Here is a 14,865-nt window from a genome sequence, read left to right on the forward strand (position 1 = left end):
CAATATCTCTGATATATACAGATGCAAAAATCCTAAACAAAATCGTAGCAAATTGAATGCAACAATGCACTAAAAAGAGTATTCATCACAGCCAAGTGGGATTCATCCCAAGAGCACAAGGATGGTTCAACATATGCAAATCCATCAATGCGATACATTACATAAACAAAATAAAGCACAAAAATCATATGATTATAACAATTGATGCAGAAAAAGCATTTGACAAGATAAAACATCCATTTATGATTAAAACACTCAATAAAATAGGTATAGAAGGAAAATACCTTAACATAATAAAAGCCATAGGTGACAAACCCTCAGCTAATGTCATAATTAATGGTGAAAAACTGAAGTCCTTTGCTCTACGTTCAGGACCATGATAGGGCTGGCCCCTATCACCTCCGCTTTTCAACATAGTGTTGGAAGTCCTCGCCAGAGCAATCAGGCAAGAGAAAGAAATAAAAGGCATCCAAATTGGGAATGAAGAAGTTAAATTGTCACTCTTCACAGATGACATGATGTTATATATAGAAAACCCTAAAGACTCCACCAAAAAGCTATTAGAAACAATCAACGAATACAGTAAAGTTGCCGGCTACAAAATCAATATTTAAAAGTCCATTGCATTCCTATATACTAACAATGAAATCTCGGAAAAAGATTTGAAAAAACAATTCCTTTTGCAATTGCAGCAAAAAGAATAAAATACCTAGGAATAAACTTAACCAAGGATATGAAAGACCTATATGCTGAAAAGTATGACATTTTTAAAAGAAATTGAAGAAGACACAAAGAAATGGAAAGACATTCCGTGATCATGGATTGGAAGAATCAACATAGTTAAAATGGCCATATTACGCAAAGCAATATATAGATTTAATGCAATCCCCATCAAAATCCTAATGGTATTTTTTAAAGAAATAGAACAAAAAATCATCAGATTTGTTTGGAACCACAAAAGACCCCAAATAGCCAAGAAATCTTAAGAAAAAAGTACAATGCTGGAGGTATCACACTCCCTGACTTTAGCTTGTACAACAGGGCAACAACAATCAAAACAGCATGGTATTGGCAGAACAACAGACACACAGACCAATGGAATAGAATTGAGATCCCAGAAATAAACCCACATAAGTATGGAAAGGTAGTTTTTGACAAAGAAGCAGAAAATATACAATGGAGAAAAGACAGCCTCTTCAATAAATGGTGCTGGGAGAAGTGGAAAGCCACATGCAAAAGAATGAAACTGGACTGCTATCTGCCACCATGTATCAAAATTAATTCAAAATGGAACAAAGACTTACACATAAGACCTGAAAAAATAAACTGCATAGAAGAAAACATAGGTACTAAAATTATGGACCTTGGGTTCAAAGAACGTTTTATGAATTTGACTCCAAAAGCAAAGGAAGTAAAAGCTAAAATAAATGAATGGGACTATATCAAACTAAAAAGCTTCTGCACAGCAAAAGAAACCATCAACAAAATAAAGAGGCAACCAACTGTAGGTTAAGATTTTTGCAAACATTGCCTCCGATAAGGGGTAATATCCGAAATGTACAAGGAACTCATGCAACTCAACAACAACAAAATAAACAATCCAGTTGAAAAATGGGCAGACGACCTGAAGAGACATTTCTCCAAAGAGGACATACAAATGGCAAATAGACATATGAAAAAATGCTCAACATCACTAATCATCAGAGAAATGCAAATAAATACCTACCGCAATGAGATATCACCTCACTCCAGTTAGGCCATCTTGTTGATGGCCGTCATCAACAAGACAAATAGTAACAAGTGATGGAGAGGCTGTGGAGAAAAAGGAACCCTCATACACTGTTGGTGGGAATGCAGATTGGTGCAGCTGCTATGGAAGGCAGTGTGGACATTCCTCAAAAAATTATGAATAGGATTACTGTATGACCCAGCAATCCCTCTCCTGGGTATCTACCCAAAAAATCTGAAAATATTTATCCATAAAGACACATGTGCTCCAATGTTCATTGCAGCTTTATTTACGGTGGCCAAGACATGGAAACAACCAAAATGTCCTTTGATAGATGAATGAATAAAGAACTTGTGGTATATATACTCAATGGAATAGTATTCGGAGGTAAGAAAAGATGAAATAGGACCATTTGTGACAACATGGATGGATCTCGAGCTTATAATGATAAGTGAAATAAGTCAGACAGCAAACGCAGAGAACCATATGATTTCACTGATATGTGGTATATAAACCAAAAACAACAAAAGAACAAGACAAACAAATGAGAAACAAAAACTCACAGACACAGCAATAGTGTAGTGGTAATGGGGGAGGGAGGTGGTAGATGAGGGTAAAGGGGATCAAATATATGGTGATGGAAAGAGAACTGACTCTAGGTGGTGAACACACAATATGATTTATAGATGATGTAATACAGAATTATACACCTGAAATCTATGTAACTTTACTAACACTTGTCACCCCAATAAACTTTAATTAAAAGATAAAAGAAACCAAGATCTATATACACACACACACACACACACACACACACACACACACACACACACATATGCTGTCTAAGAAACTCACTTTAGATATGAGGACATAAAGAGGTTGAAAGTGAAAGGATGGTAAAAGATATTCCATATAAAAAGTAACCTATAAGAGCGCTGGGATAACTGTGTCATGAGACAAAATAGACTTTAAATCAAGAATAGTTTATAAAAGATTAAGAAGGACGTTATATGTTGATAAAAGGTTCACTAAAGAAAGAAGATAAACAATTGTGTATGTATACTATGTTTTCTTTATCTTGATAGACATTTGGGTTGTTTCCAACTTTGAGCTATTGTGAATAATACTGCAATGGACATTGGTGAACAAGTATATGGTTCACTCCCTGCTTTCAGTTCTTTGCTGGGTCCTATGGTAAACTGTATGTTTAACTTTTTGAGGAAATGCTGAACTCTTTTCCATAGAAATCGCACATTTTACTTTTCTCATTAGCAATGCACAAAGGTGCCAGTGTCTCCACACCCTGTCAAACTTGTTGTTTTCTGTTTCTTTGGCAATAACTGAAGATTAGTGGGACCGAAGTCCTATAACTAAGGATATGCAGAAGAAGCCATGTCAAGACTGGTAGGAGGGGCAGAGACATGAAATGGGCTGATCCCACACCCACGTATGGCAGTTAAAAATCAGGACTTATATCTCTCCTGGGGAAGTCCGCACGAGGAGCAAAGGGTCCCCCTCCCACATTAGACTCCCCAGCCTAGGGTTCTAATGCCAGAAAAAGAAGTCCCCATAACTTCTGGCTGGAAAAGCATTGGAGAGTGTAGCTGTGTGAAATGGAGGGCTGCTGTAGTCTCCGGCATTCCTCTTAATGGATTTACTTGCTGATGGACTCACTTCCTCTGGGGCAGCAGCTCAAAAAGTGCCAAGAACTTACAAGAAGGAACTGAATTATATGGCTTTAGGGAGAGTGCTGGATGGGCAGCTTTCTCCCAGACAGAAGTGCTGGCAGAAACCATTGTTCCTTTGTTGAGTCTTCCCATGACCCAGGCTGCACATGCAGGGGGTGCATCATATCTGAGTCTCCATCAACCTGGCTGACACTGTTTGCCCCACCCTGGTGATTCCCTGAGACCCTGCCCCAACCAACTTGCTGGCCCATCCAATCAACTTCCAGTGGCTTTTCTATACAAATGGCCTATCTTGTCTCATGCTATGGGTTTGCAAACCCACATAAGCAGCATCTGGCCTCAGTGTGATTGCTAAGCAGTACCTCTTGCAGAGCAGCACCAAGCCTGACACTAGTGGTAGCCACATTCAGTTTGCAGCTTAGCCTCTCCCACGTACCTCCAAGCCCAGCACAAGTGGGAACCGTCTACAGATCACTTTGTAGCTCATATCAAGTATCCCCAGGCAGGGCACAGGCAATGGTTGAACTTGGCCTGCACCAGAGCCCCTCCCAAGAGGCCCCAAGCCAACACATTCAGTCGCCAGCTTCACATCACAACAGAGCACCATCCAACCACCTCCACAAATGACAGACCCAAAGGGCAGACTCAGTAGGCAACAGAGAACTGCTAAAGCAAATCCTGCTCTATAGGGTCAGCCCCTGCACAACAGCTCCTCCACCGTGGTCACCGTCAGTTCTCACAACCAATCAGCTTGTTGGGCAATCCCTCCCACTGATGTGCCAACAGCAATCAAAGCTCAACTGCAATAGGAGGGCACACATAACCCACACAAGCGATATATCTGAAGCTCCTGGCTTGGGTGACAGGAAGACTGTGTCACTAGGCCCCACCTACTACATAAGGCCAGTCTACCAAGACCGGGAGACATAGCAGCTTTACCTCATACATAGACACAAACCTAGGGAGGCAGCCCAAAGAAGAAGACAAAGAAACATGTCCCAAAAGAAAGAACACAACAAGGCTCTAGAAAAAGAACTAAACAAAACGCAATCTACCAGATGCAGAGTTTAAAACATTGGTTATAAGGATGCTCAGTGATTTCAGGGAGAACTTCAACAAGGAGATAGAAATATGAAAATGGAGACAAACCAGTCAGAAATGAGGAATACAATAACTGAAATGGAGAATACATTGGAAGTAATCAACGGTAGATTAGATGAAGCAGAGGATTGAATCAATGATTTGGAACACAAGGTAGCAGAAAACACCCAATCAGAACAGCTAAAAGGAAAATGAATCCAAAATCACGAGGAGAGTTTAAGGGGCCTCTGAGACAACATCAAGCCTACCAACATTCATATCATATGGGTATCAGAAGGAGAAAGAGAGCAAAGAATTGAAAACCTATTTGAAATAATGATAGCAAGCTCCCCTAACCTTATGAAGGAAATAGACATACAAACCCATAGCACAGGAAGCACAGAGTCCCAAACAAGATGAAGTCAGAGGTCCACATCAAGTCACATCAAAATTAAAATGCCAAAGGTTACAGACGAGGAGAAAAATTTGAAAGCAGCAAGAGAAAAGCAGTTAATTCCCTAAAAGGGAACTCCCATAAGACTGTTAGCTGACTTCTCAACAGAAATTTTGCAGGCCAGAAGGGATTGGCAAGAAATATTCTGTGATGAAAAGCGAGGACCTACAACCAAGATTAGTCTGCCCAGCAAAACTATCATTTACAATCAAAGGACAGAAAAAGAGCTTCCCAGACAAAAGTTTAAGGAGTTCATCACCACCAAACCATTATTACAAGAAATGTGAGGAAGAGAAGGAAAAAGCATAAAAAAATATGAATAATAAAAAGGCAATAACTACATATCTCTCAACAATGTCTTTAAATGTAAATGAATTAAATGCTTCGGTCAAAGACAGTGGGTGGCTGAATGGATAAGAAAACAAGACTCTTAGCATATGCTTCCTACAGGAGACTCACTTGACATGGAAAGACACACAGACTGAAAATAAAAGGATGGAAAAAGTTATTTCATGAAAATGGAAACAAACAAACAAACAAAAAGCTGGCATAGCAATACTTACGCCAGACAAAATCGACTTTAAAACAAAGGCTATAATAAAAAAAAATAAAAAAACCAAAAACAAACAAACAAAGGCTATAATGAGACAGAGAAGGACCCAGAAATTCTGCTTCTGGGAATTTATCCAAAGAACTCCAAAATACTAATTTGAAAAGACATATGCATTCATATGTTCGTTGAGGCATTGTTTACAATGGCCAAGGAATGGAGGCAACCTAAGTATCCATCGATAGATGAATGGATAACAAAGTGGTGCATATACAATGGAATGTTACTCAGCCACAAAAAAAAAGAAGGTAATCTTGCCACCTGCAACCACAGGGATAGCCCTAGAGGGTATTATGCTAAGTGGAATAAGTTAGAGAAAGACAAATACAGTATGATTCACTTACATGTGGAATCTAAGCAAACAATCGATCAAAACAAACTCACAGATAGATCATTTTGATGGTTGCCAGTTGGGAGGGGGTTAGGGGGGATGGGTGAAAAAGGAGAAAAGATAAAGAAGTACAAATTTATAGTTACAAAATAGTACTGGGGATGTAAAGTGTAGTATAGGAAATATGTATGGTGTCAGACAGGTACTAGATTTATTGGGGTGATCACATTGTAAGTTGTATAAATGTCTAATCACTATGTGTACACCTGAAACTAATATTGTATATTAACTGTAATTGAAAGAAAAATTACAATACATACAATACCATTAAAATCATTAAAAACAGAAATTCTTAACAAAACGTAGAATTTGTATGCTGAAAACCACAAAATGCTGATGAAAGAAACCAAAGAACATCTCAGTAAATGGAGAGACATATCATGTTCATGGATTTGAATAGTCAACATAGTAAATACATCACTTATCCAAACAGATATACAGGTTTAATGGAAATCTCGTAAAAATTCTATCAAGGTGTTTTGGTCCCTATAGACAAGTTTATTCTGAAATTTATATGAAAAGTCACGTGCCCCAGAATAGCTAAAATAACCTTTAAAATGAAGAATACAGTGGGAAAAATCAGCCTACCTGAATTCAAGGTCTGTCATGTAGCTACTGCAATCTATGATGTTTTTGACATCATAGACAGAGATCAATAGAACAGAACAGAGAACTAAATAGATTTACCAGCAATGTGGGAAGGGGGATAACAGTCTTGAACACATGGCACCAGGGGTCAAGGTAAAAGCAGGATCTGTGGCTCTCATCTGGGTGCCCCACACCAGCCTTCTTGCTGCTGTGGCTCTGGATAGTGGCTTCCGTTGGCTGGGTGAGCAGGGATATGTTTGTGTTACAGGCACTAATGGCCTTCCAGGATGTAGCTGTGGCCTTCACCCGGAAAGAGTGGAAGCTACTAAGTCCTGCTCAGAGGATCCTATATCGGGATGTAATGCTGGAGAACTATAGCCACTTGGTGTCGCTGGGTAAGGACAGCCCTTCTCAGGTCTTGGACTCTGCCTGCGGGCATTTTAAGATCTATGTAGCAGACACCATGCTTTTGGCTGAGACAGAAAAATAACATTTTCCCTATACCCCCAGAGAATGCTTGGATTCTATAGAGTTGAAAATAGTGAAGTTTTGTGTGTGTGTGTGTGTGTGTGTGTGTGTGTGTGTGTGTTATCTGCCTGTATTTCATTCCATGAAATGACTGTATTTCCAGCACTCTTCCAAGGCCTGGCCCCTCCTCCCAAGTGATCATTCTCCGAATGACGGAATATTTGTATTCACTCCTCAAGCACAGGGGACAATCAGTGTACTGCCTTTAGTTCCAGGATTTCCCCTCCCCTTAGTTATCCTTTCTCAGCATTCAGAGAGCCTTTGCCCCACCTCTGTGCTTCCCTACTACTCCCTTTCGGTTATTGCATTCCCCAGCTGACTCTGAGTTCTGTGGTAGCCTTTTAAGCCACTAACCCAAGGTGACCTTGGTTTCTTTCCCTGTGAGTAGGAATTGCCTTTTCCAAACCCAAACTCATCACACAACTGGAGCAAGGGGACGAGCCCTGGAGAGAGGAGAGCAAATGTCTTCTGGATCTTTGTCTAGGTGAGTGGAAAGCACCGGGCAGAGAAGGAGACAGGCCAGTGAAGCACTCAGCAGGTGAGGAAGTTTTGAGAAGCATCAGTGAGCTCCCGAGGGCAGCTCTTCTCCAGGCCTCCCTTCCATACCATCCTGCTTACCCCAGAGAGGGCTTCCCTGGCACCCCGCCCTCGTCCCCCAGGGAGCCTCACTCTGCTCATTTGGCCTAGGATCTCCCTATTGGGCTTTTCTTAGTGGGCCTGATCTTCAACGTGGTAGTTGCCCTCTGAGCCTAAATCACCTGTCCCTGCTAGATACTGTCCAGTTTCTGTTCTTAACCTGGTAACTTTTTGTGCATCAGTTCCACCCCATAATTCCATAACTTTGTTTCTTTTATTATGATGTATTATTTAAGATTACAACAGGGTATGAAGAATTATGCAATGAGTGCCAATGTGCCTTGCTGGCAGAGTCAGAAATAGAAAGTTGTAAGACCTGGCGACAGCCCTGGACCTCCCCTGGTTGTATTCTGCTCCTCCACCCCGCCCCTGATAATCCAGTTTCTGCATTAGCATTCCCATGACTGCCTTTATGCTTTTTATCCATTTGATATTCCTTCAACCATGTAGAGTGTTGTTTTGCATAGTTGTAAACTTCTCTGCATGTAATATTGTAATGCACACATCCTTCTTGAACAATGTGCAGGTTTAGTTTATACTTTTTAAAACTGTTACATGATTCTATTATGTGAGTATTTCTATTTTAATGCAGTTGAATTATCAGTTCTCTTCTTCTGGACACTTAAGTTATTTCTAGTTTTTGGCTGTTTCATAATGTTGCTGTATATTCTTTTATTCCTTTGGAAACACATGCGAGAGTTTCTCCAGATGCCTGCGTAGGAGTGCAGTAGCTGGTTCGTAGGCATGCGTGGTCTCGACCTGATCAGGTTGTGCCATATTGTGTTCTGAAGCTGTTACGCCACTTTCCTCTCCCAGTAGCAGAGCTCTTGTTCTACATCTTCACCAACACTAGGTACTGTCAGACCTCGTTTTTCAACCATCTGTTCTGTCTGCGGTGAAATCTCAGGGGGTTTGTTTTCTAGTGAGCACGAGCCTCTTTTCCTATATTGATTAGCCACTGCTGTCTCCTCTTCTGTGATTTAATTGTTCCAGGTGTTTCCCTCCTTGTCATTTGGGCTGTTTTTCTCTTATTGAATTGCAGACATTCCATATAAATTGTGGGAACGTTATAGGTCTTTAATCCAACTGGAATTAATTTTATGTGAATGTTGGCAGGTAAGGATAAATTTTTCTGTGGTTTATCTGTTTTCATTGTTTTATTTTCAACATTCCTGGAATTTTATTTTTGTTTTATTTTGCTTCTAAGTACAACCATATATCTAGACTTGTACTTTACAGAAAATTCATGGTGTTAGCCGTAAAAATATAAGCATTAATTATGGAATAGAAAAATGTGTTATTATGCTATAAGGTATTATTATGGCATAATAGTTAAAGGATAATTATAAGGTATATTATCAAAGTATAATAAACTACATATATTTAAAGTGTAAAATTTGGTAAGTTTTGACATGTATACAGCCATGAAACCGTTGCCTCGATCCAAAAATACTGAGCATACCTATCACGCCAAAGTTTCCTTGTGCCTCACTGTAATCCCTATCTTCCACCCTTCCTCCTCCTCCCCATACCCTGGCAACCACTGATTCTGTCATTATAGATTTGTTTGCACTTTCCAGAATTCATGTAAATTAAATCATACAGAATAATACTGCATTCTTTCACCTCACACAATTACTTTGAATTCCATCCATAGTGTTCTGTATATCAGTAGTTCATTTCTTTTTATTGCTGAGTAGTATTTCACTATCTAGATATCACAATTTATTTAGCCATTTGCCTATTGAAAGACTTTGGGGGGTCTCCAGTTCTGACTCATACAAATAAAGCCTGTGTGAACATTCATGAGAAGCCTTTGTGTGGACTAAGCTTTCCTTTCTTTTGGATAAATACTTGGGACTGGAATGGCTGGGTTGTATGATACATGTATCTTTAACTTTTTACTGACCTCACAAACTGTTTTCTGAAGTGGCTGTACCATTTCACATTCCCACCAGCAGTGTAAGAGAGTTTCAGATGTTCCACATCTTTGTCCAAACTTGGTGTTATTATTTTAATTTTAGACATTCTCATAGCTGTGTTGTGGCATCTTCTGTCGTTTTACTTGACATTTTCCTAATGACTGTTGATGTTGAGAATCTTTTCATGTGCTTGTTTGCCGTCTATATATCTTCTTTGGAGAAATGACTTCTCAAATCTTTTGCCCATTTAAAAGGTTGGTTTCTTCTTCCTTTTTTTTAGTAAGTGTTGAAACTTCTTCATATATTTTGTATAGACGTCCATTACCAGAAATAAGATTTACAAATATTTTCTCTGTGGCTTGCTTTTCATTCTCTTAAGCAATTCTTAATTTTGATGTCTTTCAGAGAGCAATTCTTAATTTTGGTGCAATCTAAGTTTCAATTTTTTTCTCTCAGTCTCAATTTTGCTGGTATATTTAAACAATCGTTACTTAAAATAAGGTCAAAAAGATTTTAATATATATATATTTAAACTTTTATAATTTTTATTGTACATTTAAGTCTATAACCTATTTTGAGTAAATTTTTATACTTGGTACCATGTCTGGATTTAATTACATTTTTTTGTTGTTGTTGTTGCATATACACATCCATTTTTTTCCAGCACCATTTATTGAAAAGCCAACCCTTTCTTTGCTCAATTGCATCGTATGTTTGTGATAAATCAGTTGACCTTATGTGTATGGTCTATATCTGGACTCTGTATTTTTCTACTCCTCTCTCTTTTTATATCTTGATGCCAGTACTACATAGCCTTGGTTATTTTAGATTTATAATAGTCTGGCACTCAGTATAAATTCTCCAACAGTTTTTCTTTTTTTCCAAGTTATTTGAGTTATTCTAGATTCCCTGCATTTCCATTTGGATTTTAGAATTAGCTTGGTATTTTTCACAAACACAAAAAAAGACTGCTGGGATTCTGATTGGGATTGAGTTGAATCTACATCAATATACGTAAATAATACATGTCATCCAGTACATGAACATAGTATATATCTCTCCACTTTTATGGTACTTTTTAATTTTTCTCAGCATTGTTTTTTTAGTTTTCAGTACACAGGCCTTGAGCATCTTTTGTCAGATTAATCCCTCTCTAGTTCATATTTTTGATGCTAATTAAGGTGTTTTTAAATTTCAAATTTCAGTTGTTTGTTGGTAGTACATAGAAATGCAATGAATTTATGTATAATGATCTTATATCTGGTAAACTTGCAAAACTTCTTAGTCCTAATAGCTTTTTTGTGTAGATTCTATACGATTTTCTACATAGGTGATCATGTTATTTGTGAATAAGTATAGTTTACTTCTTTCTTTCCATTCTGTATGTCTTTAATTTCTTTTTCTTGCCTCATTGCACAGGCGAGAACATCCAGTGCAATGATGGATTTAAATGGTGAGCACGGACATCCTTTCCTTGTTCCTGATCTTATGAGGAATGCTTTCCTCCTAAGTGTAAGTTTCATAGCTGCCCTTTATTAGCTTGACAAACTTCTATTCCTTGATGAGAGTTTTTATTGGGAATGGATGTTAGATTTTGTCAAATATGTTTGTGGCATCTTTTCAGATGATCATGTATATTTTTCTTTTTTAGTTTTTCAATTTGGTGAATTACATTGATGTTTTTTCTTGTTAAGCCAGGCTTGTGTCTTTGTTAATACACTGCCCTGACTTTATTCAGATTTCACCAGTTTTACCTTCACCCTTTCATGTGTGTGTGTTTCTTCAGTTCTATGAAATTTTATCCCATGCACATTCATATATATTGAAAAGATATTGAAAGATACCATATTGAAAGATACAGAATAGTTTCATCACTAGGATTCCTTGTGCCACCACCCTTTTATGGCCACAGCCAGCTCTCTCCTCCCCTCTCTTCCTCTGGCAACCATTAATCTATTCTCTCTCTCTATAATTTTGTCATTTCAAGAACGTTATATAGAAGAAGTCATATTATATGTTATCTCTTGGGATTGACTTTTTTCTTTCAGCATAACTCTCTCTTTAGGTTGATCCAATTTGTTGCATTTATCATCATTTCATTCCTTTTATTGCTGAGTAGTGTTTCATGGTATGAATATACCATTTTGTTAAACTGTTCACCCACTGAAGAACATGTGGGTTTTTACAGGTTTCTGGCTATTATAAATAAAGCTGCTGTGAACACTTGTATACAGGTTTTTATGTGAACATAAGGTTTTCGTTCCTGGGATAAATGCCTCTAGGGTGCAGTGGCTGGGTCATTTGATAAACACGTTTAGTTTTGTAAAGAAGTATCATGCCAATTTCTAGAATAGCTATACCATTTTATATTCCCACTAGCAATGTTTGAGAGACCCAGATTTTGTGCATTCTTGCCAGCATTTGGTGTTAGTAGTGTTTTTCATTTTGGCCATTCTGACAGATTTCTAGCGATATCTCTTTGGTTGGTAAGAGTGAGGAGTTTAGTGCATTTCTTCTTGGGGAGAGCTGGGTAGCTTGAGCATATCTGAGTAAGTGCAGTGTATCAAGGCTTTACTCTTCTTGGAAAAGAGACTGGTGTTCTCCCCATGAATAGGTAAAGGCCCTGTTCATGTGTATCTATCGCTGTCGTTTTGTGAGGTCTTCATGGCATGTCCTTAGCATCTGCTCATTCTCCTCAGATGATCTCTATCCCTCAGGGTGGTTGACCGGTATGAGTGTGTTTTAAGTCTGACCTGACCACTGAATATTCCAGGCAAAGATGATCTGGTAACAAGTGGTCAGAGGAAAGGAATAGTCTCCTTCTACGTTGGTTCATGTGGGTGGTTGGCAGCCAGGGACCCACAGACTCAGGTCCAGGTTGTCCACTTAAGCATCTCCAGACACTGAAGTTTAAGAGGGCCCATTTCCTGGCAGTTCATCTCAGCTGGGTGGGCCCCATGAAAGGTGGTTGGCCTCAGGAGTAATGGGTAGCATGCATGTAATGACCTAGAGTTATCGTTTTCTTTTTAGGTGGAATTTGCTTACAGGAAATAGGAAATCTTAAGTGTATAGTCTGCGAGTTCAAACAATGCATGAGCCTCCTCACACTGAACTCTATCAAAATACAGATTATTACTCTCATCCTATCAGAAAATTTCCTTGTGCCCCATCCCAGTAAACCCCGCCCCTATCCTTCACAGGTACCACTGATTTGAGTTTATTTCACAGTAAATTAGTTTTGTTTGTATAAATGAATATTTATATCCTTTTGTGTAAGGCTTCTTACACTCACTGTAAAGGTTTTAAACTTCATCCATGTTGTTGCATACATATAAATAGTCTGTTCCTTTTTAATGCTCAGTAGTATCCATCACATCATATGAATATATACATATGATTGTTTATCCATTCTCCTTGGTAGATACCTTGATGGCTTCCAGCTTTTAGTGATTTTGAAAAAGCTTCTATTAATGTTCTTATGCTAGTTTTTTGTTTCTTGTTTAGTGAACCTTTGTTTTGAAGTTCTTTGAATAAATACATAGGGTATATATGAGATGTATTAGTTACCTAGGGTTGCTGTAAGAAATTACCACAAATTGAGAGGCTTAAAACAACAGAAATTTATTCTCACAGTTTAGAAACCAGAAGTTCAAGTCAACCTGTTGGCAGGGTTGGTTCCTTCTGGGGGTTTGGAGAGAGAATCTGCCCCTTGCCTCTCTCCTAGCCTCTGGTAGTTGCTGGCAATCTTTGGCATTCTTCGGCTTGGAGCTGCATCACTCCAATCTCTGCCTCTATGGTCACATAGCCTTCTTCATTTTATGTGTCTCTGTATATAAATCTCCCTCTTCTGGTAAGGATACCGGTAGTATTAAGGCTCACCCTAATCCAGTATGACGTCATCTTGATTATATCTGTAAGGACTCTATTTCAAAATAAGGCCACATTCATATGTTCCAGGTAGACATGAGTTTGGGTAGTTTAGTAAGAAATGACTAGACCTTTTCTAAAGTGGTTGTATCATTTTCCATTCCATGAACGACATATGAGAATTCCTCTTGCTTTACATTCTTCCTGACAGTTTTCGTTTTCTCTGGTGATCGATGTGTAGTGGTATCTCATGGGGGTTTTTAATTTCCGTTTACCTGATGATTCACAACATTGAGTACTTTCTACGTGATTTTTGATCGTTCATGTATATCATATATGTACGTTGTGAACTATCCATTAAAATATTTTCCCATTTTTTAATTGTATTATTTTTTTGTTGAGTTCTGTGAGTTCTTTATTCTTCGTCATATGTACATTTTGAAAATATTTTCTCTCTGTCTGAAAATTTTCTTTTCAATTAACAATAAATTTTGATGAGTAGATGTTTAGTTGTGAGAAAGTCTGATTTTTTGCTTTCTTTTAAAATTTTTATTGTCATGATGATAATCTATATTTTCTTCCAAATGTTGTATAGTTTTAAGCTTTACATTTAGGTCTATGATACATCTTGAATTAACTTTTGTGTATGGTGTGAGGCAGGGATTAAGGTTTATTTTTCGTTTTCATACGGCTATCCAGTGGCTCTAGCACCATTTGTTGAAGAGTCTTACCTTTCCCTAATTGGATTGCTTTGTTGACAATCCAGTGACTAGCCAAGTGTGGGTCTATTTTACACTCTCTATTCTGTTCCTTTGATTAATATGTCTAATCTTAAACCAAACCACACTATCTGTATTACTGTAGGATCATGGAAAGTCTTGAAATCAGGTAGTGTAAATCCTCTCCCTTTTTGTTTCTGAAGATTGCTTTGGATAGTTGAGGTCCTCTGCCTTTCCACTTCAATTGTAGAATCAGGTTGAGAGAGAGAGAGAGAGGGAGGGAGAGAGGGAGGGAGGGAGGGAGGGAGGGAGGGAGGGAGGGAAGGAAGGAAGGAAGGAAGGAAGGAAGGAAGGAAGGAAACAAGGAAACTTGGGTAGTATTTATTATTGAGATTTTAGTGTATCTATAGATACCTTGGGGGAGAAATTAAATCTTACCAATATCAAGTCTTACAACTCACTCCTAGATCTTTTAAATTTGTCTCGGCAAAATAAAAGTTAGTGAGATGCAGCTAAAGCAGTGCTTAGAGCGAAACGTATAGCCTTAAGTAATTATGTTTGAAAAGAGAACCAGTGACTTAAGCTTTTACCTTAAGAAGCTAGAAAAAGATGAGCAAAGTAAATGCAAAGTGAGTAAAAGGAAGGGATAATGA

At 38.3% G+C, this 14,865-nt stretch overlaps 1 protein-coding gene across 5 annotated transcripts in view; it reads left to right on the forward strand.

Moving 5' to 3' along the window:
• Positions 1-14,865, forward strand: part of LOC109434739 (uncharacterized) — a 34,998-nt gene that overhangs the window by 14,553 nt on the left and 5,580 nt on the right. For 3 of the 5 annotated variants that reach the window (XM_088792692.1, XM_088792694.1, XM_088792693.1), the window contains exons 3-4: positions 6,809-6,935; positions 7,457-7,552. In XM_088792692.1, the coding sequence (XP_088648818.1) occupies positions 6,809-6,935; positions 7,457-7,552 (223 nt within the window). Of the gene's footprint in view, positions 1-6,808; positions 6,936-7,456; positions 8,558-11,045; positions 11,080-14,865 lie in introns of those variants that run through there. The other 2 variants (XM_088792695.1, XM_088792696.1) reach the window with 2 other exon arrangements.

The sequence above is a fragment of the Rhinolophus sinicus genome, chromosome 16, assembly GCF_057876585.1.
Source record: "Rhinolophus sinicus isolate RSI-liver-muscle chromosome 16, RSI-T2T, whole genome shotgun sequence".
NCBI classification, from domain to species: domain Eukaryota; kingdom Metazoa; phylum Chordata; class Mammalia; order Chiroptera; family Rhinolophidae; genus Rhinolophus; species Rhinolophus sinicus.